Raw genomic sequence first — 27120 nt, forward strand, 5'->3', positions numbered from 1 at the left:
TCTTCCTCTCACCCCCCCCCCCCCCCCTTGCTGCCTCTATCAGAGAGAGGGGCTAGAGGAGGCAGAGGCGCAGCATCTTGGACCAGGCGAGAGCCGGGACAGCTGATTCCCGGCTTGCACTCGGTTCCCCCTACTGCATCTCTGCTTTTTAAATGTATTAAGAGCCACTAGGCTCTTAATACATTTAAAAGGCAGAGCCGCAGCGGGGTTAGCTCCAGGGCTGAGAGCTAATCCCGCTGTGGCTCTGCAGTTTCCCTACTTATCAACCAATCAATTACTTGATTAGCTGATTAAATGCAATTTAACAACCCTAATTCTGACACCTTTCTTTTTAGTAAGTAATTCATTATTAGAGCACTGGAATGGTAGGGAAGGAGGAGAAAGGGCATCATACCTGTTCATTTGAAAAAATAATATAATTGATGCTATTAATGTTCCTATTATTTCTCACTATTGTAATGTGTTACTTCATAGTTTACTGTATTTTTGGTGGGGGAGGAGGGAACATAATGTATTCAATCTTAGATTATACATTTAATAAATAAATACATGTAAATGTGAAGAATGCATCTTCCTAAATTATTGCCAGCTTTTAAACTGAGAAATTGTTTTGAAAGTCTGATATCCTTCCATGTTTTAATAATTTTTTTTCTGGTTAATTCCCATCTTTACAGGACGTGATTGGTGGAACTCTGATTTCAGCTGCATTAATTGCACTCACATGTCCTGCATGGGATATTATAGACCATCTGATGTTAACTAGTCCATTCTGTCCTATACTTTCCATAGTTGTGCCTCTTTTCTTATGCTACAACTATCCCAACCTAGAGGATTACAGCCCTACCCGAGCAGACACAACTACTATCCTTGGAGCAGGAGCTGGAGCCACCATAGGATTTTGGTTAAATAACCTGTATGCAGCATCAAACTATCCCAATGAAAGTCTGCAGCTCAGTTTTTCTTCAATCGGTGAAATGATGATGGTGGTACTGGCAAAGTTCTTAGTAGGGATTTTTGTTCTTTTGGTCGTACGTTATTTCATCAAAGGCATGGCCCTCCACATTTTGTGTTCCAAGTACCAGGTTTCTGTCAATGATCTAGAAGCCAAACGACGACTGGAAATAGAAGTGCCCTACAAATTTATAACATATTCTTCTGTTGGCTTCAGTGCAACAGTGATTGTCCCATTATTGCATGAGTTATTAGGATTAATATGAGTGCTGTGCATTATTAGAAATAATTTATGGCAAAACCATGTCAGAGATGCAAAAAAATTACACAAAGATATAAGACTTTGCCAAAAAGTATGGTGTACCTGTCTGCACTGGCCTTAAAATACCTACTATTGAATATCTCAGGGAATCAGTTTGTATAAATAATTTAGGGTTAGACATTACTGGCTATTATGTACCCACAACTACAGATCTGTGATCTAGGTGGTTAGTATTATGAGTATAAAGACAAGAACTCCTATTTATATGGCTTTTGTTTACTTTCCAAAAAGCTACCATGTGCTAGGATCAGTGTTGTCTCACTCAGGATTCTGCCTCAGTATGTCACTTTTCAGTTTTGGAAACATCATGAAGGTGATGCTCACATGATTCCCCTCACTGCATCCTACAATCCCTGATGGTCTCCCACACTTCAGGTAAGGGGTTCAGTTTTATGCACCCCACAGAGGGTGTAACAGAGGCAAGGGAACAATCTTGCTGCAGAGACAGAACCAGCTGCACAGTGCTCAGGAATTGGGGTTAAATCCTACTGTTAAGGAAAAAAGTGTGCATGTGTGCACAGTGGGAGTTCGTCTTGTGTGGAAAAGACGCTGCCAATCTATTATTAAAGGTCCACTCTTCAGCCTATCAATTCTCAGTATTGTGTTGGCCCTGGTAATTGAGCAGCCAAAGGAAGGAAATGCTGAGGGGGACAAATCCACAGGGAAGGTAGCGGGAAGTTTGAAGTGATCAAAAAGGCTACATGGGTAGTTAGCCAAAACCAAAATAAGAATAGCTTGAAATGACGTAGGACCATGAAGCTGTGCTTAAAACTGGCATTGATTCAGTGGAAGTGTCCTGCTGACTAAGATACCAGATGCTCTTGGGAATGAACACGCACAGAAACCGTAAACCTAGATAGCATCACACACATTTCCCTTGAGACTGCTCTTCATTGTTAAATGTTGAAATTTGATGATGCTTTGTATTTGCTACTTGATGTAATCTGTCTTCTGAGTACAGACATTCTTCCTTATTAAGACTTGTTTTACCAATTGGAATGCTTCAGAAAACTAACTTTATTCTTGTATGTTTCAAAATGTGACTTACATATTACTGGAAATTCTGCTTGGAAATGCTCCAACTAGGGAATGTAGGGAGTCCATGTGCTCCTGGATCAATATCGCAGCTGACATAGATTTCCTCTTAACCAAGTCACTTACTCACCTAGCCTCAGTTCTCCCATCTGTGAAAAGGCAACAGTAATATCTGAAAAGGCAACAGGGATGCTGTGAGGACTAATTAGCATTTAAAGTGTATCATGTAAAGTGCTGAATATTAATATTCAAATAACTATAAAATACACTGAAGTGATTCCATAACTTTCTAGTGCTAAGCTCCACCATGCTTTGTCTTCTATGCATCTTGAAATTGGATACAACAATAATTGTGTTCTTAACCACTAATAGTTAAGGGTGGCTGCTGCTGCTACTTCCAGGCCAGTTAAAAGTATTAGCAATTGCACCAGAGAGCAGCTAGAAGTTCAGCTGTGATGAGCCATTTTTTTAAACTGAACCATATGCTGCTCGACCTTGACTTCTCCTACAGTCTCTCCTCTGCCGCAGTTACATGTTATACTGTTATAGCTGAAAGCATGCTCTGGAGACCTTTTCTTTCATCATTTATAGTACGTAGAGCCACCACTTTCCTATTGGTCGCTGTTTTTTTTAATCATTATTTGAGTATGTTGAGGATCTAGGCCATTTAAAAAAAAACTAGCATTTTCCTCCGTAAAACGAATGTTTAATTTATGAGTAGAGTTAAATGTGGAAGAATGTAAAGAGGGTGAATTACCAGTGGTTGGCTAGTTTTAGAATCATGTATTTAATGAGTATGGCTTTGCCATGATTGCCACTGAGCAGACTTGGAAGATACTCTTGCTTTTAGAAAAAGTTAGCACTCTAGTACAATAGGAGATAGAAAATGACCATTTTAAATACAGTGCTTCTTTTTAGATTTGTAAGGGCCGTGGTTTAACAGTACTTAAAATTATGGTGGACACACATTCATAGCCTATTCAAAATTTAATCCCAGTTTAGTAAATATGAACACTTCATTACCAAGATGTATAGAAGACTATAGCCAAATCAAACTGCACTTAATACTTACTCCACAAGAGATACCTTAAAACACTGTCCAATAAAGGATTTTATGATATAGGGCTACATTAAGGCAAAAAATCTGAAGCCCTATAGAGGTATTATTCAACGTCTTAGTGGAAGGGACTAAAGCAGAAAAAAAATTACAGTAAGTGGAAGGTTCCTTAACACTGTCAATTAGACTAAAATGTCTTGAGTCTTTCATGTAGTTGTAGTTAAAATACTGCTTTTCTGAACTGCAGCTTTTCTGTGCTATCAAACTTTATGTATATAGATGTGGATTTATGTAGTATGTGCACATTTCTATTTTTGTAGCATTCAGGTTCATGTGATTTTTATGCAGCCCATAAAAAGTGTTTTCTTTCAGAAGTCCTACCTCGTTCGCTTCAAAATTTAAAATAAATATATTTCCAAAAGCTGGTAGGTTTTGTTTACTTTGTATCTTGCCACACATCTATTATTCTTTGAAATTAGTTTATACAGCCAGGTAATGTCTTGCAGTTTGAAACAATACTCAATACATTGCCACCTCTATCAGCAGTAAACCTGTAATCTTCCACTGAAGACGTGTGATGGTCACTAATGCAGATGATGTTCTATACTTAGAAATATCCCACCAAGGGGTGTGTGTAAAGATTGGAAGAATTTAAAAAGCCTGCCAAGCAGCATAAAGATGTCCATAGGAAATTTAACATTTTTTAATGTGCAAACCTTTAATTATGGAAGAAGTCATGATTAATAGTGGCCCTAAACATAAGAAATTAGAAAATCCCTCTGCATAGCCAGTTTAAGAAAAATAACCACACTTTTTTTGCAAGTCTAAACAGCGATTTTACACAATTTTACATGCCATTTAGAATGTAGTGTAGTTACAATTTAACACTTCTACACCTGTGATTAATTCAGAATGGGCCCTTGTGTGTAAAATACCATGGCTATGGCTACACTGCCCTCTCTTGTGCAAAAAAATATGCAAATGAGGAAGTGGTGAATATCGCCACCTCATTTGCATACTTAATGAGACACGATTTTTGCGCAAAGGAGCTGTACACACGTCTCCTTTTTGTGCAAAACCCCCTCTTGCGCAAGAGCCATTCTTCCTGAAATAAAGCGGCAGAATGGCTCTTTTGCATATTTTCTTGTGCAAGAGAAGGCAATGTAGCTGTAGCCTATAAGTTTAGTGCTAATTTATAGCCAAGAGCTTGGTTCCAATAAGTATTTCTCAGGATCAACAACTGTTACATAAACAGCACATTATGAGCTTACAAACAACCTGGAATAAATCCCCTCTCTTCCTCAAATTACATGTGATCCTCTCCTTCACAGCTATGGGGCATGGTGATGAGAAATATTCTGCCTCTATTTGTGGTACTGATTTTCTAGTGTGTCTGTAAGACTCTTTGCAGTCATTAGTCTAAGTACTAAATAATTTTTTTAAGGATTGGGTCAAAATAGAAAAAAAAACTTTTCACTTCTGTGTGTTTAAGTTTAGAAAGAATCCTGCACCCTCTCGCCACCTTGTATTTAAATAAGCATATGCAATTACAAAGTGAATTTCCATAAATCATAGAATTTGTCATATTAATGTGTTACTCTGGATAAAGGCAACTAGGAAAACAGGAAGCAAGGAGGTGACCCTGTATCGAAATAGCCTGTTTCAGAAGGTGCAAGCACTCTTTTCCCATATCTATCACCTGTATGGAATATTTACTCTGTGCACTCTCCCCATGTGATCCGATGTAAATAAAGAATGACATTCCAGGTAAGTTAACAAGTGTATTAAGGGATTTAAACCACAATAACTGGGAAAGATGGGAGAATTCAAATTAGAACTAAAATCAAAGAACACGAGTAAGCGTCCTTAATCAACAAATAACTCTTTGGCCAATAAGAAGAGAAAAGATGACTGTAAAGACCCCAAAAGCAAACAACCTCGTTTACACTTTAAAGGCACCAATGGGTGCTGTGCGCAGCCACGGCCTGGGATCTTCTACCCTTGAGGTAATTGGAAGCTCTTGGGGAGGAACTCTGGGGAGATCCTAATGGGGACCTTCAATGAGTAATGGGGGATCCCTTCCCTCGTCACAGCCTTGATGGAGTTCTGGTGGTTGGGTGCTGACCACAGTGAAGATGGAAATGACCACACCCCCACCAGCTGCGCAGAGCTTTATATTATTTCTATGGTGCAAAAACTCTGAGGTGATGGTACGTTTAGGGTCCGCTCAAGTGGGAAAAATCAGTTTCAGCCGGCAAGAACCAGCACAGCTCAGAGTTCTCTAGCTGCTGACAGGCACATTGGTCAAAATGGAGTTCTTAGGATTAAAAGGTCACAGTCCATCTTGAATGGCTTTCACAAACACTCCAATACAAACCCATACATTGATACATTTACCCTTTATTCCCAACAAAGAGTCCGAAAGATTGTTAAAAGGATGAGATTTATGAGAGATAATGGCATTAGACCCTCCTATTATTGATGATTTTGCATCTGGGGATCAAGTGCTCCTAGACTTTCAAGCAACTACAAATGACTTCATGATTTTGGGTGATTGGAAATATTTCTGAGATATCTCCAAGGCGTACTCAGGAATTTCAACCAGTGCAAAATACAACTGTTTGCAACTAAATGGTGGTCTGTGTATGGGGCATGGATTTTTAATTCTAGGGATGTAAGCAAGTCGTCAAGTAGCTGACTACTCAACAAACCTAGCATTAAGGTAGTTGAGTCAATCATTCACTCCCTGCCCCCTTGCTGCCTCTTGAAGGCAGCGAGGGGGAACAGAAGCCAATACTGGAGAGAGTCGGCTTAAAGGCTGGTTCCCCCCAGCACGGTCTCCGTGATATCATCTGCCCTCGCCCCGCGCTTCTGCCTCTCTATTAGAGGTTGAAGCGGGGGAGAGGCTACCACAAAACAGCCTTTCCACGATGTCCCAGGTTGGCCATGGGCAGAGGCTGCTCTGGCAGCAGCCCCTGTCCACAGGGACCCCCCATGGACAGGGGCTGCTGGACCCCGTGTGAGCCGGGACTGAGCAATTCCAGCTCAGTCCCAGCTTGCACAGAGTCCAGGACCTACCCCTGCTGCACCTCTGTAGTTTAAATGTAGTAGGAGCCAGGCTGTCTGTGCGCCCAGCTTTTACTACATTTAAATTGCAGAGCTGCAGCAGGGGTAGCTCCTGGACCCGGTGTGTACTGGGACTGAGGAAGCCTTCCTTTGTCGATTAATCGTATTAAATATTATCAACTACACAATTAGTGAATTACCTGCCTTTTAACATTGTTAGTCTATTTTAGGTTCAGTATAAGGTGTTGATGTATAAGACTGACTCCATGCTACTAGAGAGTACTCTCTCCCTGTGTACCATTTCAGCAGTAAGTACAATTATGGTAAATGGATTTAGCACAGTAAGAAGCTCACTTTCATACATTTGCTGCATATTTAATTGTGTACCTACACCTGTTGAATATTGCTTGGTCCCTAAATACAAATTAAACAATATCTAGTTTCAGTAGTGACAGCAGGCTAGGAGACAGGTTGTAAGTCCAAATAGCTCTGGGCATAAGATGATCACTAGCTGGGAGTAGGAATAGGTTGCCTCTTGTCATATATTTTAGTCTGGTAGAATATGATGTTGCCCTCTAATACTGAGGTTGCCTTCTGAATACTGCATGGATACATCTACACTGCAGGCTTTTTTGTGCAAGAACACTTGTTCTTGCACAAAAACTTGCCAGGTGTCTACACTGCATGTGCGTTCTTGTGCAAGTAAATTTACAGTACAGTGTTGGAAAACAGGGCTCCTTCTGGAAGAGTTATTCCTCTCCCCACGAGGAATAAGCCCTCTTGTGCAAGAGCTCTTCCACACGAAGGCAGTGTAGACAGGCAACATGATTTTCTTGCGCAAGAAACCCCTATGGCTAAAATGGCCATCAGAACTTCCTTGTGCAAGAGAGTGTCCACACTGCCATGGATGCTCTTGCGCAAAAGGATATGGCAGTGTGGACGCGCTCTTGTGGAAGACCTTTTGCACAAGAACTCTTGCGCAAAACAGTTCTTGCACAAGAAGCTTGCAGTATAGATGTAGCCTGTGTGTTTGACTTTTTTAGTTAAGTGTTCTCAATTCCTTAGGGTAAATCTCTTCCACCTGCTCTACCACCTATGTGCAAAATAAGCACCATTCCCATTCTCTTTTGTTAGGGGGATTCTAGATTCTTGGGCTGCATCTAGACTTGCAAGTTTTTCCGCAAAAGCAAGTGCTTTTGCAGAAAAACTTGCCATCTGTCTACACTGGCCGCTTGAATTTCTGCAAGAACACTGACTTCCTACTGTCTGAAATCAGCGGTTATTGCGGAAATACTATGCTGCTCCCGTTCGGGCAAAAGTCCTTTTGTGCAAAAGGGCCAGTGTAGACAGCTCAGATTTGTTTTGCGCAAAAAAGCCCCGATCGCGAAAATGGCGATCCGGGGCTTTTTTGCGGAAAAGCGCGTCTAGATTGGCACGGATGCTTTTCTGCAAAAAGTGCTTTTGCAGAAAAGCGTCCGTGCCAATCTATATGCTCTTTTCCGCAAATGCTTTTAACGGAAAACTTTTCCATTAAAAGCATTTGTGGAAAATCATACCACTCTAGACATAGCCTTGCTGATTTGGGGCACGAGGAAGGGGAAAAAAGGGAAAAGATATTTTTGTTCTGAAGTTCTAAACCTTAGGCTCCCTGAACAGGGAGGAAGCTCTAAGATCTGTAATATACAGATGCTAGAGAGGGAGCATCACAAAATAGCCAGAAGGGGATGAGAAAACAAGATGGTAGAGCTCTTGCATATAGAGAGTTTACTTGCATAAAAATCCAATTAAACTACATTTTCTCGGGCCTTGTGTGGGTGTGTGTGTGTCAAGAGAGTGTTGTGTTTGACAATGTGAAGAAAATCACCAAATAAAATATTTGTAAAAAGCACATATATAGCTGTCTCTCATAAAGAGCTTGCAGTCACTCCACATACAGGGCTGTGATGATCTTCAGTTCGTCCCCTACCTAATACCCATCCTGATGGCCATTCCTTCCAGAGGAAAATAAGTCTGAGGCAGTTCTTATCCCATGACATATGGAAGTTGCCAGCTTAATAGAAGCCCTGTAATGTGCACAGTAGTCCTTGGGGAAAAGTAGGAAGTAGGGCCTGGCTCTCTGATTTCCTGCTGTAGGCTTTAGTGCCCATCAGCAAAGCTAAGAAACATTTAAACTGCAAACAAAATGTTACCTTAATGCAGACATCAACCCATGATAGAACCGGTAACTGTATCCATAGAATAGGATAGAGCCATAGTCCTTTTTATACCATGGACTGGCAAACTCATTCAAAAACTTTTGGCAGACTGACACTGAAACCTTTGCATATTCTTTATGGTAATTAATGTTATATAGTCATGTGTTTTACATCCCATCTGTGTGTACATAATACATGTCATTGTAATGGATTTTTTCAATTATTATTCCCCCCCCAAAGTAGTATTCGAGAATGCAAAACATAACCAAAAATACGGACAGTGCTTTCTTGTCAAAAAAACATTAACAGCACAGGATGGGGCAGTAGTCACTCAGCATCCAGCCAGGGCAATAAATGAAACTGCAGCATGCATGCATGCATAAATGGAGTAACAGCTTTGTGGATCCCAGGCTGACATGGCTGGAGTAGTCATGGGGACTTTATCAGAGGAATAAAGATGGTACATTCTTGAATTGTGATGTCAATATAATAAGGAGCTCTTCAAATATACAAAATGGATAAAAAAATACAAAATGGACAATAAAAATAAATGTTTAGTGCACATCAAAATCAAGGAAGTGACTTGCTTTTTAGATGCCCTGAATCCTGATTTTTCTTGCTTCCCATTCATGAGAACCCCCAAGGATAATGTGCCCAGGGCTCAGCGTGGCCAAGTGGTGGCAGGTCCCTGCATGTGTGTGCTGGCTGGGTGCAACTGGAGCCCAGGGGAGGCTCCAGCTGAGTGGAGAGGGAGGAGGAGGCTGCCTGGTAGCAGCAGAGCAGGCAGGAGGAGAAAGGACTCGCAGGGCAGCTGGTTTCTGGCCCTTGAGTGCCCTGGAGCTGCCCTCCACATTGAGCTGGCCAGTAGAGACAGGCTTCACTGGGGCCCCGACTCCAGCCGCAGCACACCAGGACACATGAGGAAGTGGGTGGGAAGAGAATTTTTTGTGCACGCACAGACATCTGTGCACTTTATGGGGAACCCCAGGGGGCGGGGTTCATTAGCAGCTGGAGGCGTGGCCTAGCAGCGTGCTGGTCCACAGACTGGCAGTTGGGAACCACTGGGCTAGAGTGATAGCACCTAATTCCTCCCTTTTACTGTGCAGAGCAAATTTCAGAAGATCTTAACTATTAAACCTCACAAGACATGTTATATACTTGTTTTACATATGGTTGAAATGAGCTACCTTCCAATGGGCATTGAACAGGTTAGTGGAAATAAGACCCAGGAATTCTGACTTCCAGTCTCCTGCTGTGCCCATCAATTCATCATTCCCACTTCAACCTGTAACAACACATAAATGCATGTCAGCCAGACCTCGTACTAGCTTAAGGAAAAACATTCCAAATAGACAATAAATACAGACAGCACCCTAGCAAACAGTGCCACTGAGCCTATGAATTATGAAAGTGTAGGTTTTCTAGTGAATACAATAGTTATGTTAGTGGAATGCATGAGGTGGTGTTGCTATGTTCCCTTTCTTTGAGCAGAGCTTTGCCTTTATGTCTCTAGATCAGGGTTTTCCAACCTATGGGTCGGGACTCAAATCTGGGTTGCCAGGTGGCTCTAAAGGAGCCATGCACACATTTTTTTAATTACCCTGGGTCACCGTCTTCCTGAATTGTCAAAATGGGTCCTCACCTGGAAAAGGATGCTCTATATCTTTCACACTCAGCACTAGTATATTCTGTCAGTGACTTACAGTTAAAGCCTGTTTCTTTAATTTTTTTTTTTGGTTAACTGGTAAATAAATATGCACAGAACTGGTCAGTATGGGAATTATATCCTAGAAGAAATAAAATACATTAACTGTCTCTCCAGAATGTGGTTAATTGGTATTTACTTAGACTAAAGACAGTAGACTGGTCTAAACACTTGAAAATCCAATGTACCGTATATTCCGGCGTACAAGACGACTTTTGATGTTAAAAAACATCCCCCAAAAATCGGGGGTCGTCTTGTACACCGGGTATACATCCCAGGTGCGCCTGGGATGCCCCGCCGCCGGCTTCCCCTGAGGCTTTGCAAAGCTGCTGCGGCTTTGCTCCCGGTGCCTCTGGTCTGCTGGGGACCGTCTCCAGCAGACCAGGGACACCGGGAGCAAAGGAGGCGGAGGGGCGCTGGGGTATAAGATGAAACCCTATCTTTTAATTAAAAAATTAGGGGGTCATCTTATACGCCCAGTCGCCCTATACGCCGGAAAATACGGTAACAGTAAAATATTGTAATATGCTGGCATGCCTCCCAGTTGGCAATAGTAAATCTCTTACAGAGACTATGATCTCCGAATACAAGTCAGTTTTAATTATGACTGACAATTTCTCTGCAAAAACAAGTAGTCCGGTGGCACCTTAGGACTTGTCCACACTATGGAGAAGATCGATTCTGCTGCAATCTATCTTCTGGGATTCAAATTAGCAGGTCTAGTGAAGATATGCTAATTTGAACTGAGAGGACACTCCTGTCAGCACCAGTAGTCCTGCTCCTCACAAGGAGTAAGGGAAGCCAACTGGTGCATGTGTTCCCATTGACCTCCCACCGTGTGGACAGCATCAAAATGTGATTTAAGATACTTGAACTCCTACTATGTAATTAATGCTCTGGAGCTTCATATCTTAAGTTGACTTTCTCCTTTAGTGTAGACCAGGCCTTAGAGACTAACAAAAATATATATAGTATCGTGAGATTTAGTGGGCAAAACCCACTTCATCACCCATCTTACAAGGAGGTTGACTTGTCTAACAGTGCGTCTACACTATAGGGCTTAACTTGAAGTAAGTTTACGTCAATTGCGTATCTTATTTCAAAATAGGGAGCATCTACACAGCACTTATTTCAAAATAGATTTTTCCTCTGCCTTCCCTCATTCCTCATACAGGCTACGTCTACACTGGCATGATTTTCCGGAAATGCTTTTAACGGAAAAGTTTTCCGTTAAAAACATTTTCAGAAAAGCACGTCTAGATTGGCAGGACATTTTTCCGGAAAAGCACTTTTTCGGGAAAAGCGTCCGTGGCCAATCTAAACGCGCTTTTCCGCAAAAAAGCCCCGATAGTCATTTTCGTGATCGGGGCTTTTTTGCGGAAAACACTACTGTGCTGTCTACACTGGCCCTTTTCCGGAACAGTTTTCCAGAAAGACTTTTGCCCGAACGGGAGCAGCATAGTTTTTCCGGAAAAGCACTGATGATTTTACATTAGATCGTCAGTGCTTTTCCAGAAATTCAAGCGGCCAGTGTAGACAGCTGGCAAGCTTTTCCAGAAAAGCGGCTGATTTTCCGGAATAACTTGCCAGTGTAGACACAGCCACAATGTTTACAGGAGTCGGAGAAAGAAGTCCTCCAGCTTGAAAGTATTTTGACGCTATTTCGAAATAATTGCCTGTTGCATAACTGTGGACTAAGTTATTTTGGAATAGTGTTAGTTATTTCAAAATAGTGTTGCAGTGTGGACATACCCTAAGAAACAAGAAAGCCCTCATCACTTTTTCTGTTTTGTTTCCATTACTGGTGGTCAAACCTTGACAAAACTCCCCTGAAAACTATCATCTCATTCTCAAAAAGCTGAGCCAGTTCTTGCTGCCAGAGTTTTGCTGCTGTTTGATTGAATTCTAACGTGTCAGCCTCCTAACAGTTATCTGGGGACAAAAATAACTTTTATTTTTCATTTCTCATGTTTCCCCACCAGCTCTACTCTATAGCCAAGTCTATCCCTTCATCCCTCCGCATTTTCTGTTTGTCACCTGTATAAAATACAGACTCTTCATACTGACCCATCCTTCCCAATGCTGCCACCATTTCTCCATTTTGCCTCACTTGTGGCCTGAGCCCAAAGCTAATGAAGGGAGGCTCTATTGCCAGCCAGTGAACTGTGCAAGAAATAATTGTTTGAGATCAAACTAATTTTGAACCTCTCAATGTCATCAGTTCAAAAGTTTCACCTTCTTTTTGGATTCCCATAGTGTCAGGAAGAAATATTGAGGCAAAGGGCAGCAGAAAAAAAATCTATAGCAATAAGCCTCATTAATGTGGCTTCCTTTGGCAATAAATGCTACAATAGTACATTGGATGCCATAGGTCAGAGCAACTGTAGTGTCTCTTGCAAAGGCAGATGTGTATATTGGTCAGAGACTTATTTCTGGTGCAAGGTATAAACTCTAGTACAGGCACTGTACTTCCTGCAAGAGATTTTGTCTCAATTGCCCAATGTCAGACTTCTCAGATGATCCTGGGCAAGTCACTTACAGGAACCTTTCAGTTACAGAAGTATATTGAATGTGCAGAAGTATGCCTATGCTATGCTGAATGCAAATCTGCCTTATTGTGGTTCTAATCCCCACGTATCAAACACTAATCAAAAGAGGTTTTTAATACTTACCATCTGTGTTCAAGATTGCTTCCCACACTGAGAGCTTGCCTGGTTATCGCTGTGTAGGCATCACAGAGAATATACCTTTCAACTGACAAAGCTTGATAATCCCAGAGGGACTTTAAACTGCAAGCTGCAGTTCTCGCTCACTGTGCGCAGTACAGTCAGTTGCCTTATGTATGTAATACCTTCTCATTTCATGTTTGTCATGCAGAGAAATAAAATCTACACTTCCATCTGACAGTAACTGTAACTCACTGACAATAGGATTTCCAGATGGGTAGCTGTAATGCATTTTTCATAATATACTAACAGTCCTCCACCTGTTAAGAATAATGAAAGATTTACTATTAAAAGACATACTTCAAAGCCCTCTTGAGTAGAACCAGTAATACATTTCATAAGACTGAGTTGAACTTACCACCTCCATTTTTTGTACATATCTTCCTTATTTAACTGGTAGTTGTATCATTCTTGTACACCACCACCCTGCAGATTATATTTATACTGTCCTTCCCTTGTGGGACTAGGTTTGGCAGGCTCTCGCAGTGGAAAGGGTACATTGAATTGGTGCAAGATATATTATGGTCACAATGGGCAACCTCAGTACAATGGTCAAGTTGATTAAAACACGAGCAAACAACAAATGGTCTGGTAGCACTTTATAGACTAACGAAACATGTAGATGGTATCATGAGCTGTTGTGGGCACAGCCCACTTCTTCAGATGATCGGAGTTACAAGTTAGGGTTGAGACATACTCATTTTCCAAGTCAGTGGAAGGCAAGTAACACAGATGGTCAGTCAGTACAGCACACACTAGGCTGGGTAAGGAGGTGCAAAATGCATCCATGCCCAATCTCATCTGCTGGTTGCAGGAATTGTGAAATCCTAGGTCAGTGCAGCATGGAACGTATCAAGTTCAGCAAACATACATCATGGCCTCAGTCCCATAAAATCTTTGATCAATATTTCTGGACTCTAAGCAAAAAGGTCACTCATTTTTAAGTTTCTCTAATTTGGTTAGTGTGGAACTTCAAAGTGATAAGGCTTATATTTGCCATGAAATAATTTCAACTTGGATTTTTCTTTGACTTTAGAATGATAACAGATTAAATAAAGGTTTTGCTTACTGCATTGCGGTAGATATTGTATAAGTATTCCTTAGAAAATAGTTCTGGTTTTCATGAAACAAAGTTTATTTCCCTCCCCCAACCACTGATGAGCAAATGACAACCGTACAGAATAAAAGCTCAATTCCTTAGTTCTGCTCACATTCGTTCAACATTTGCTCTAATCAATTATCTTATTTCATGCAGTAAAAAAAAGAATGAGATTCCTGTTATGCATCCATAATCAGTTACAGTATGAAGCTCTGTCTGTAGAATGTTTTTTTATTCTGAAAACTAATTATGTACTCTGCCATTACATTTTTCTTGTAATACATTGGGTTTTACCCAACTTTTTATTTGGGAGAAATACACCAATAGCACTTTGTAGCCCTAGATACCACATTTTTACATTGCAGATGTTAGCTTATTTGTAATGTAAGGAACATATTTATTCATGGAGCTAGACAATGTTTTCATAGTTTATTAGAACACTGCAGTATAAGTAAATGGTCCCTGCAGAGAGAGAGACTAAAGGGCACGGTTGCATATGAAGTGGATTTTTGGAGGCAATATAACAGTCTTGTCTTTACAAGAAGGGTTCAATATTGATCTCTAGGGCAGAACACGGCATAGTGAGCTCAAATTTGGTGATAACATCAGGGTGAAGGACTCCAAGCTTTCCAATGCTTTGACCTTTGGCAAAAATCTCAGCACAACGGCCAGGGAAGAAAGCAGAATCTGAAACGAAAGTGAGAGAAAAATCAATATTTCTCCAGGCCAAAAAAGTTAATAGATGTTTACCAGTGAGAACAAAGCTTTTATTATTCAACAATTTTCTCTGCTAAGAATGGGCTCCCACACTTTCTAGCATTAGTAGATACGCTATGATTGACAAAACAAGGAAACACTTCACATTAAAAATAAAACATGTGGACATTTTTCCCCCACTCTAAAGTTGTTTTGACAAGCGTTTTTCCTATAATAGAAATCAGCGCAGATGAGTAAAGTCAGCAGAGAAACTGAAGTTAACACGAAATTTGGCATAATTCAAGTATTATCCAAAACCTCCGTGTTTCCCACCTTATTATGTTTAGGGAAATAAACCCTGCTGTCATCTAAGGGGTGAGCAGAAATGTCACACTTGATTACATGCCACATTACTAGTAACATGACCTACATTCCTTATCTGGAGAAGAGCTTTTAAGCAGTTTCATGTATATTGAAAAGCCACAGCAACACCTGATTCAAAGGAAGCCCAAGATCTTCCTCTGTGTATCTCAATTTAAGCATCATGTTTTTAAATGTTATTTGGTGGGGTTTGTTTTTAAATAGATACACAAGCAAAGGGGGAAGTCAGCAAAGGAAGAAACATGAGTTTTCACGGGAGCAGTTACTGTCTGGGAACTTATATACTAACATTAAGGTTTTGCCTACATGTGAAAGTGATAAATTTAATAGTTAATTTAAACCAATATAGTTACCCATGTTCCACCCCCCTTCCATTATAAAAGTGGCCTTTTTTATTAGCTTGTTTCACTTTGGAAGAGTTTTAAGCTACACTGAAAAGTGTCACTGAATTGCACTGGTTTAACAATATCCACTTAATTATACCAGTATAGTAAGTAAATCTTTCCTGTGTACACAAGCCCTAAATGCCACACATACAGAAAGTTCTACTCTATGGACAAATTTCTGAAGCAGTTGATAAATATTTCCTTCTGTCTTCTCTAATAATGAAGTGCAGGATTCAAATATCAACAACAATTAGCAATGGGCGCTTAAGAACAAAGTGTAGAACTATTGCTAGTTCTTCTCCATGACTGCTGCTAGCAAATATTACTGGTCTATTTGGTTTCTTCTTAGATTAGGACATGAGTCACAGATCTCATTTTTAGGACTGTACTGGGACCACCTGGAATCAAATAATAAAACTCCAGATCAGAGTGATTTACCCAATGGAACCAGGAGAACTGTAGCTAGTAGCTCTGGCAGAGCTCTTCATGTGCTGTCCCCTCAAATGGGGGGAGGGAAGGCATAAGGAGAAGGCAAGGCCTCTCAACTGCATCGATTACCCCCGATGTTCTACTGCTGCCTTTCTATCCAGAGGGAGATCTAGCTTTCAGCTTTATTAATATTTGAATAGATTGCCACTCAGAAATCTGGAAAGTCACCTGGGAACAGTACTACAGAGAGTAGTCAATCTCCAACTCTACTGCTCCCTACTCTCTCTTCAATGTGTTAAAAAATCCCACAAACCACCTTCTACTATGCAATCTAGTGGAGCCTCAAGTGTAGGGTGAGAACCAGAAGAAGACACAGCCAAAGAGAAACTCATCTTCCCACCACCCACTTCTCCAGATGCACAGGACATGCCTGTGCTGAGGGGTCATTAAGCAGACACATCCTCTGGGGTAGGGTGTCTCCGTTTTATTGACATTGCACTGACTCATCTCCCACCAGAACATGGGGCCAACAAGCTCTGAGAACTGCTTAAGGCCAGAAATCACTTCCTTAATGGCACTTTTCTCTTTGGTTGCTCTAAAAGCGCTATTATAATTCTGGAGGGAATAAGCTCGGGTCATTATAATGTGCTTACAAAGAGTCACTTAAAATTGCAATATCAGGTCAAATTAAACCCTGAACCTCAGATTCATCTTTTATAAAACTCAAAAGAGCCAACAGACACTGGGCCCCACATCTTCTTCTTTAAAATGTCAATGGAAATTTATTTTGAAAAGTTGGTCTTGACAGTGTTTGTAGACCAAGATCACAACTGTCAAAATCTGAAGGTAATATCAGTTTTCATTAGCCAACCTATGGGAAATACCAAGAAAACGTATATGTATTTTTTTTCACTCTGTACTGTTTCTTTACTAATGCTCAGTTTAAGAACTGTAGTAATATAAATAAAGAAATGGTTTTAAAAATATTTTGAATGAGAGACCGTCAATCTAATCACACATTTGCAATCTCGGACAGAAGGACAAACCAACTTTGGTATATGAATTTATATTGGACATGTAAAACTGCAATTAGGTGCACCCTAAATTCTACTGAAATGCTGATCTAGCTAAACAGTCATTTTCTACTGCCTAACTATTGTACCCAGAGCACCTGAAAGTAAAATATGACAAAATAAATTTGTAAAAACAAAACAAGCATAGTGTATATTAATGTCTTTTCCACTTTCACTGAAAACCTAATGAAGAAATAAAGTACATAATGCAGTCAATAATGACATACTTTCTTATTTCTTTATATTTTAGAAATGTGCATGTTTGTGAGTTCATTGTTCGAGAACTCCTCCTAAACGCTAATAGATAGGACCACCAAATTTGGTACGCAGCTTCCTCTTATTGTAACTTAAAGCAAGGTCAGGGTTTGGTTGTGCCAGGAAAAATGGGTTGTTCCCAGAATTCAATTGTTTCTCATAAAATGGAAAGGGCGGAGTCTGGCAGGAGGGAGTTATACTGTAAAATGACCACAGGGGGGCAGCAAGGGGCCAGAAATTGAGATTGGGACACCTGTAACCCTATTGGGCCTGCAGGGGGCATGAGTGGAGAAAGTGACAGCTATCTACAATATAGATAGAGAGATAGATAGAGAGAGAGATAGATAGAGATAGATAGAGAGATAGAGAGAGAGAGAGAGAGATTGTCTGTCTCTGTGTCTGTCTGTCCCCCAGCTAGGGGACATACACTCCTCCCCAAGATGTGCCTGCCAGAGCTGCAGCAACCATGGACAGGCACTTCTCTCCTGGCCCCAAGCTGCTGCAGTGAGAGAGGGCTGGGGCTGTTCTCTCTCCCCGGGACAGCCTGCATATGGAACTCCTCATCCCTAGCCCCACCCCAGAGCAGTGATTTAAATGAAGAAAAACAAAACTTATTTGAGTTAAAGACCCTTAGTTGTGAATAAAGCCAGTATTGTACCATCTTAAGTGAATAGATATAATGAGGTTCTCTTCAAGAGTACAAAGCAATGTGTCCTACAGCAGGATGCTGTGTCAAGGTCATTAAGCAGTAACCAAAATATACTGTTAACAATATGCTTAGTGACATCTATGCTTCCAGTTTCTGTCTATGCCACTTAGGGTTTGTCTCCACTACAGCCAGGATCAACAAAGTGGCGCTCAATCCCCCAGGATTGATTTAGCGGGTCTAGTGAAGACCTGCTAAATTGACCACTGATTGCTCAGACATCAACTCTGGTATGCCACGAAAACAAGATGAGAAAGGGGAGTCAAATGGAAAGTTCCTCTTTTCAACTCAGTGGAGTATGGATCTAAGTTATATTGACTTGAGTCATGCTGCTAAAATAACTCAACTTCCCCCCAGTATAGACCTCACTGTGTAGAAAAGTACTTTATCCTCCGGTGCTTCAGTTTACTGGGTAAATCAACCCTGATCCTTAGGTTTAATTCCTTTCTGAACATGCTTTGAGATCTTAGGATCATGCTATAATACTTTGGTACTGAGGTCACCCTAAAACAAAATCAGTTTTTGTCCCCTACATCATTTATATAGCCATGATAATTTCCCCTTCATTAGAAGGGGGATATATAGCCTATAGCACTCAATGAGTTAATACTAAGCCATATATTTATGCAGGGGCCTGATCATCACTGTGCTTAATAAGAAGCATATTCTACTCATTTTCTCAACAAAAAGCAAGGCATGTAGTGTCCGTACTATAAAAAGGCATATGCATACTGGATATGCCTTTGCTAGAGATCAGAATGAGCAGGGCTGCAGAAGTAATTGATTTTAGAATGGTTGCATTACTGAAAAGGGACTACTATTGGTACCTTTGGTTCGAAAACTGTTGGCTCCGAAAGTTAGAATCATACAGCCAATATGTATTCTAGAAGAGGAGACACTTTCTTCATAATACAAAGCTCTGAGCCATGCTACATGTGGAGTATTATACATGGACTTCCTGGAAAATGTTACTGCTGCTGTAAATATATGGGAAGCTTGAGGACACAATGAAAAATGGTCATATTTCTCAGGCTTTGTGCTGCTTCTCATTGTGTGAAATGGGGTTTACATAGGAATGCTCTAGAAACCAGGCATTTCTATATGCATACCACCAAGTCAGCAGTTAGATTAGGTGTGTGGGGGGGGGGGGGGGGGAAGGGAATTGCTATGTCTAGCTTTTTCCTACCCCAAAGCATTTCTATTAATGAAATTATGTGCATTTTTTGAGAAAGATATTCCCTGAAACACTGACAGATACCCTAAACTACAAACTGAAACTATAGGATGCCATAGGATGGAACTCCCAATTGACTATTCTTCCCAATAAAGCAACAGTGTATAATTTTAACCATAGTCAGCTTCTTATATAGAAACAATAACTAAAATACAGGCCTGTACAAGTATTAGCACAGTATTAGTTTGCCAAATCTTTAGGACAGGGAGATTATCTTTGTTTTGTAAAGACATTTCTTTAGCACTATTACATCATTAATGAGCCATCATGTAATAAGGTAATGCCCCAAACAGGAAGAAAAAAGCTAAGCTAGAACCTGAACCCTGGTGTAGTCCTTCTTGCCATCAGTGGCTGGGAATAGGACAGAACTCACTGAAGATCTTCTGGGGGTTCTCTTTCAGGCTGTATATCAATATTGTGCTTGTGTTAGTAGCAGCTAAATTTGGAGACTGCCATCTAACCTCTTATCTTTGAGGTTCTAAGCAGCCATGAGTGTGAGGATCTAGACATAAAATCCCCCTTAATAGAGGTCATGCCATGGACTCCCAACACATGATGCTAAGAATTCAACCCTCCAAACCAGCTCTTTACTTCTGTTTATACTAGGGATGTAAGCAACTAGTCAAGCAGTCGACTACCCAATAAGCTTAGGCTCTTACTACATTTAAACTGCAGAGCTGCGGTGCGAGCGCTTCTCCTTACTGACTAATTGTGTAGTCGATACAAATTGTATTGTCTACATAATTAGCCAATTACTCAGGTAACATCTTTAGTTCATACTGTGTCTGGATGTCCATTATTGTATAACGTAATAGGTGTGCAGCTTACTTTACTCACATAACAAAGGCTGTAAGTGTTAGAGTTTCCATAGTAAATAACCAATAAAAACAAGGTGAGGACTATAAGCTTCAGGCTTGCTCCTGAACCAGTTAACTGTTGAACCCTACAGAGGGAAGGGAAAGTCCCTGTCTTATTTGAATTAAAGCAAGGCCAAGAACTGTTTAGATACAAGACTGAAAAGTGATTGCAATTTAATTTCAATTCAGCCTCGAAGCACGGAGGGGTCCAAATGGCATTCTCCCAGCAAAGCTAGCAGCAGGCGATTTGTGGTCTTTGTATGAGCATGCAGGATCTGCAGGAAGTTTATCTTCACTATCACATCAAGAGTTTGATGGCTGTGAAAGGGTGAGAAGTCCAAGTTGCTCTACAGGTCATTAAACTTTACCTCTATAATGCCCATAATGGTTAGCTACCGTAAGGGACAGTGCCTTAGCTCTTTGTAGTTAGGTGAGATTTCACATCGATAATTACTGATGCAGTTTATGTTGCAAGTCTCCTGAAGGAACGCCTGGCAGCTTGTGCCATAAGCTCATTAAGAGCCCAATGATGGCAATTTAGTACTCCATTCACTTTCATGATTAACATTTATTAGATTTAAAAATGGATCTTCTGATTTTAACTAATCCCCTCATGCTCTATAAACAAACCTGTCTAACTAGTAGAAATTCAAAAAGCTTCATTTGCAAATACCAGTTCAGGTGTCTAAAATTCACCTTGAAATCCAGTTAGAGATCTAATTGTCATTGCAGATACAGACTCCTAACATGTCAGAAGAAGCCAAACAAAGGTGGTAGCAGTGGAAAATCATCTTTTAACATGTCATCATTATACCCAGCAGCTATGACAGGGGGTGGGGTGAAATGCAATACAATGCCTTTCAACAAAAGAAAGGCTCTAAACCCAGTAATGTCTTAGGCTGATGTACTACATGCAACAACAGACAAAGCCGTATCTTATAAGTGAAAACAAGAATTTAATTTCCAGTACTCAGTGAGGTGGAAATAATTCATTTAATTAAAGCTTTTGTAGCATCTCCTTAAAATCTATAATTGTCTTACTGTGTTCAGACAGTAGGGCCACTTTGATTGCTTTGGGGGTAATTCTTTGGCCAGTAATCCAATGAAGTACCTAATCTTTAGCGCATTTTCTGGCTAATTGACCTTCAAAAGGCTTGGTGAGCTCCCTATGCCCTTCGTTGTCAAACACCTTGCACAGTTTCTTTTCTCTGCCTATTCCTGGCCTCTCCTCCTTTAAAAAAAGATTAAAGTAATATTATAGGGCTAGAGTTGGGGTAAGCTTTAGAAGGTACCAATTCATTCCTATAATTTGAGGGAACTAAGGAAGTTGAAGCTTAAGAGGGTAACTGAGTGGACCTTGAATTCTAAAAGCAACAGAGCTGTGTTATCCAGCATGTGGCTTCTGAAGTCTTTCATCTTAATTCCCATTCCCATTGGCTACTTTATCTGCCCATTTATTTGCTTATCCTGGATTCCTCTTTTTAAGTATCTCATGTGCGCTCTGTATTTGCAGATTTTATTTTAGATCATGTTCTTTACTTTATAGATTTTTTTGTTGTTGTAAGTACACAAAAAAGTCATGATCCAATCCAATACCTGATAAGTTAACATCTGAAAAGAAACTGGCATTCCTTGCACACACAGTTCAGATTCAGGCCCTATGCACTTTGACCTATCTATAACAAAAAGACATTAAAAACAATTTCTTCTCCACTCCAAGGAGAAAAGTTTTTATGTTCATCACTATTTTGATTTATTCTAAAAAAGGCAGTTACTAATATTGTATTTTGGATAATTGATTTAAAACAATTCACTAACAATATACAATCTGCACAAATTAGCATACCTGTATGCAGCAGAAACTTCAAAATCACTGTCCTGTATGATGACATCTTGTCAAGAAACAATTCATGGCGTTCAAAAGTAGAAACCTTAAATGAGGCTCCCAAATCCTGTCTGACATTTCAGAAGTATTGAGACTCTAGAGTTCCCATTAAGGTCAACCCATTGTCACCAAATCCTCCTAAACTCCCATCTTTGTCACACCTAGTGAATACGGTTGGGGCTTAGCTACACTGGCGAGTTACAGCACAGTACATCAGATCACAGGGTGGTAAATCCTGACATGTCCACCCTGGCAAAGCACTTAGTGCATACTAACTCCACAATTGCTGTACTGTAGGTAAACTACCTCGATGAAAAGCACAGTGCTTTCTGCACAGTGGCTACAGCACTGGGGAGCCAGTGTGGTTGCCCTGACGCACTACAACGTTGTGAATAGCCTCCAGTACCTGTCCCACGATGCCGGTTCTTGCCTCTCTGGTCATTGGTTTGAACTCTACCGCCCTGCCCTCAGGTGAGCAACACTGAGTCAGACCCATCCTTTACATTCCTTGAGAATTTTGGAAGTCCTCTGTCTGTTTCCTCAGTAACACAGCTCTCAGTACATCTTTGCAGGTGACCATGCCTGATCCATGCACCAAGTGATCCCCGACTTGGAGCAATGCTGAGGTACGAGATTTAATCAGCATTTGGGGAGAGGAAGCAGTGCAGTCCCAGCTGCGCTCAAGCCGCAGGAATTACGAGATCTACCAGGGAAGAGCCTGAAAGGGGCCATGGTGGGACACACCACAGTGCAGCAGCAAAGTGAAAGAATGCAAAACTCCTATCACAAGGCCAAGGAAGCAAACTGCCATTCTGATGTTGCGCCCATGACTTGCTGATGCTACAAAGAGCTGGATGACATGTTTGGGGGTTACCAGAGCTCCACTATGAAGACCCCCAAGGATAGTTCGGGGCCTAGGGGCCATTCCAGAATTGACTGAACCAGGAGAAGGAAATCCTGGATGAGATTGCCGAGGGAGAGGGGTCCACAGGCTGATTCAGTGTCCACAGATACATGCAGTCAGGAGCTTGTTTTCTACTCTGGAGGCTAGTCAGGCACAGCAGCCGAAGGCTGGGAAAGTGCAAAAGCAGAGGATGCCCCAGTGGCTTTGATTTCTGAAAGTGCTGAATCGAGTTGTTGGGGGTGGGAGGATTGCAGAAAGCAGCCATGGGTCTGTGTGGTGCTTTTACTGACACCAGGCTAGTCAGATGCAGAACAGGAATTCATGGACTCATTTCACAGTAATCAGCCTCCAAGATCTCATTGAAAGTGTCATGTGGATGCTAGGCAACCCACTTCCCCAGGTTCCTTGGTAGAGTTGCTTTGTCCCTAGTCTCCTTAAGGGTAACATTCCCACACTACTGCGCTGTAAGAGGGGTGGGACCACTGCTGCATACAAGCAAGCTGTGTAAGGGCCAGGACTGAAGTTACAGACTCAGCCTCTGCAGTGAGATATTGTCCAGGATGAACATGGCCTGTGGAAAACGTATGGACATTATTCATTACAGATCTTCCTGGAGTGTTGGCTCTTCCAAGGAACATGTGCCTAACCTAACATAAGACCTTGCAACAATGAATTCCCCTATTACTCACCATTTTGTGGGTCTTGTGTTTTCTGTGTGCTTGCCCTGGGACTGCAAGTCAGTAATAGGAGTGTGAACAGTGCTTGTGTTTGAAATGGTTCATGCCAGTGCTCGGTCTAGTATTAACAATGGTTCCTCTGTAAAATGTTGCATTTTGGCTTCACAGATTTAACCTTAGGATCCCAGCCTTCCTTGTTATCAATGGCTGTACAGCTGTGCAGGACAAGGAAGCAGTCTCAGAGAAGTAGAGGGGACATGATGCTATGCAGCAGGCTGCAGCTGAAAAGAAAGAATTGAAGGAATAGGGGGGCCAATGAAAGGAAGAAATGGAAGGAAAATCTAAGTGTTGGAACAAATCCACAGAGCAACTCTTTAACATCATGAAGCATCAAGCTGACATGCTCCGGGCCCTGCTAGCGCTGTAGATGGTCCTGTGATACCCACCCCTGCAGCCGCTGTCCCAAACTTGTTTTCATGCTTCTCTCTGATACGCCGAACACATTGTGGTCACTGTGTCATGCTCAATCAGCACCTGCAGAACTCTACGCCTGCCCTTTCACCGTCAGCCCCGCAGACTCCTGTCTCAATCCTGTCCTCAAAGTTTAGTTCTGCTGAACTGCAGCACTCTTTGTACGGCACATCAGACAGCAGGGCTGCACACAATACCTGTACATAAACCAATCTGTAAATGTGACAGGGCCTCAACTCTTCCCTTCCCCCCCCCCGCCCGCCCCATTTCCTCCCTACAAAGTGCAGGTGTGTCATGCTGTGTGTGTCTCCTACGTCTGTTTTTTTTAATGAATGAAATTCTTGGGTTTGAAAGCAAGCAAGCACATCTCAGCAGAGCAACAGTCAGTCATGAATCAGACAGACCAATCACTGTCCCCCACTAGTAATGCAGCCACTGCACTCTTGTGCACGGCAACTAATATTACTGACTTTCAACCTCAAACTGCTGCCTCGAGACATCCCTGATCCTTATAGACCTGCGCTGTACTCCTCTAATAGCCCTGGTCTCTGGCTGTTCAAACTCAGCCTCCAGACACTGAGACTCAGCAGTCCAGACCTGAGCAAAGCTTTCCCCTTTCCCTTCACAAATCTTATGGAGGCTACAGCATGTGGCTATAAGCATAGAGATCTTGTCATCGGCCAAGTCCAGATACCTGTACAAACATCACCAGCTGGATTTTAAACAGTCAAAAGCAAACTCAGTCATCCTGCACATGCTCAGCCTGTTGCTGAACCACTCCTTGTTGTTGTGAAGGGTCCCAGTGTGTGGCTTCATTAGCATTAAGAGGAGTCTCCCAGGGTTATAATGGGCATTTCTACTTCCCCTACTGTGATCTTCTGGTCTGAGAAAAAAGTTCCTGCTTTCAACATCCTGATCAGCCAAGTGTTCTGAAGGATGTGGACCAGCCTGCATTAATGTCTGCGAAATGCCAATAGTGATCCATAAGCACCTGAAGAACGATGGAGACATGCCCTTCTGGTTAATGTTCTTGGAAGCTAAGTGGTCTTGAGACAGAATTGGAAAGGCCATCTATATCCCCGCCGCAGTTGGGAAGCCCATCTGTGCAAAGCCATCCACAACTTCATGCATGTTACCCAGAGTCACAGTCTTTTGGAGCAGAATGCGATTGATGGCTCTGCACAATTCTATCAACGAGAGTCCAATGGTCGACTTTCCCACTCCAAACAAACTGGCGACTACTGTCTGGAGTAACCAGCTTCCACGGTGCAATCGCACTGCGCTTCTCCACCAACAGGCAGCTCTCATTTTTGTGTCCTTGCACTGCACGGTGGGAGGGTGTGGGGGAGCTCAGCATACAGACCCAGGAAAGTGGCTTTCCTCATCTGAAAGTGCTCCAGCCACTGCTTGTCATCCCAGACTTGCATATCCAACCACTCAGTCCTTGTTTCCAGAAAGCAAAAGCAGCATTCCATTGTGGTTAGCACCTCTGTGAATGCCACAAGAAATGTCATGTTGTAGCTATTATGTGTGGCAAGATCAGCATCCAACTCATTGTCACTTTGCAGTTTAAGAAATAACTTGACTGCCATTCATGACATGTTAGTGAGACTTATCAGCATTTTCTTCAACAGTTCAGGATGCATTCCTGCAGACAGAAAAGGCAGAGCGTGCAGCACAAAAGCGGCTGAAAGACGGCTCCATATAGGGATGGAAGCTCAGAGTTAGTGGAATGCGAAGTGATGCACCACAGGGCACTGGGACAGGACCCAGGATTCCCCACACCACCCCCACAAGTAAGGCTGTTAAGTAGTGGTTAATTAGCAAATCGAGTAGTTGGCTACTCAATTACTTGATTAGAGGGAGTGTTCGCTACCCCCACAGTGGCTCTGCAGTTTAAATGTAGTAGGACCTGGGCACACAGGCAGCCTGCTCTTACTACATTTAAACTGCAGAGCCACAGAGGGGTTAGCTCCTGGGGGTGTCGTGAGCTGGTACTGAGCAGTCCCAGCTCGCACTGGCTCCACGACCGCTGAGACTCTGCATTTTAAATGTAGTAAGGGTCCAGCCAGCAGCTCTATATTTAAAATGCAGAGCCGCAGAAGGGTTAGCAATCCCAGCTTGCGCCGGCTCAGGGACTCCTGCAGCTCTGCTCCACCCTCCCCCCACCGGCACTGCAGAGACTGTGCTGGGAGGAATCAGCTAATAATATAATCACATTAAGGGCACGTCTAGACTACAGTTTATTTTCAAAAGAGGATATGCAAATTCCACTGAATTTGCATATTTTCTTCCAATTGCTTTTTTTAAAGTGAGTCTTTCGAAAGTGAAAGTAGTCTGGATGCAATTTTTTCGGACAAAAAAATCGCTTTTTTTCCAAAAAGCCGTTCTTTTAAAAAGGAGGTTTACGTGGTTTTTCGAAAAAGGTTTTTATTTTCCCCGAAAAAAAACGCATCCAGGCTCTTTCACTATAGAAAGACCCACTTTCGAAAAAGGAATCAAAAGAAGATATGCAAATTCCTCTTTTGAAAATAAAACAGTCTAGATGTACCCTAAGTGTGTTCCTTAAATTCTTTTGAAAAGGGGTCAAATTAAATATAAACACTTTAGAGGGAAAAAGTCAAAAAAATTATGAAGTTACAATTATTTAAATAGAAACTACACTCTAACAGGTTCACCACCTACTAAGGATGTTAAAATGTGATTACTTCCCTAAGACCTACTGTGTTAAATTAAATGCATATTTACCATACTGGTTTTCTCTTATATTTTCACAGGCATTACTACCAACGGTGTAGCAGGGAAGGGGTATGGCACAATCAGTTCTCTACCTGTGTAGTACACTGGATACCCCTAAATAGGGCTCAGCTCACAAGTCCTTGAGAGCAGGCGAAGGGATTGTAGAATCATAAACAATGCATATTCACAATGCAAATTTTAAATAAGAAACTCACTATGTTTTTATCCAACTGTTTTATGTGAAAACATAAGCACTCAGACAAAAGCTACA

The 27120-nt window shown here is 41.6% G+C and overlaps 2 protein-coding genes across 3 annotated transcripts in view; one reads left to right on the forward strand and one right to left on the reverse strand.

Moving 5' to 3' along the window:
* Positions 1-1322, forward strand: part of SGPP2 (sphingosine-1-phosphate phosphatase 2) — a 75926-nt gene extending 74604 nt beyond the window's left edge. The window contains exon 5 of the mRNA XM_075937541.1: positions 675-1322. Coding sequence (XP_075793656.1) covers positions 675-1217 — 543 coding nt within the window. The 3' untranslated portion in view covers positions 1218-1322. The remainder of the gene's footprint in view (positions 1-674) is intronic.
* A 13049-nt stretch (positions 1323-14371) lies between these two features.
* Positions 14372-27120, reverse strand: part of FARSB (phenylalanyl-tRNA synthetase subunit beta) — a 68641-nt gene continuing 55892 nt past the window's right edge. For both annotated transcript variants that reach the window (XM_075937543.1, XM_075937542.1), the window contains exon 17: positions 14372-14843. In XM_075937543.1, the coding sequence (XP_075793658.1) occupies positions 14692-14843 (152 nt within the window). In that variant the 3' untranslated portion in view covers positions 14372-14691. The remainder of the gene's footprint in view (positions 14844-27120) is intronic.

This window comes from Pelodiscus sinensis, chromosome 10 (genome assembly GCF_049634645.1).
Source record: "Pelodiscus sinensis isolate JC-2024 chromosome 10, ASM4963464v1, whole genome shotgun sequence".
NCBI classification, from domain to species: Eukaryota; Metazoa; Chordata; order Testudines; family Trionychidae; genus Pelodiscus; species Pelodiscus sinensis.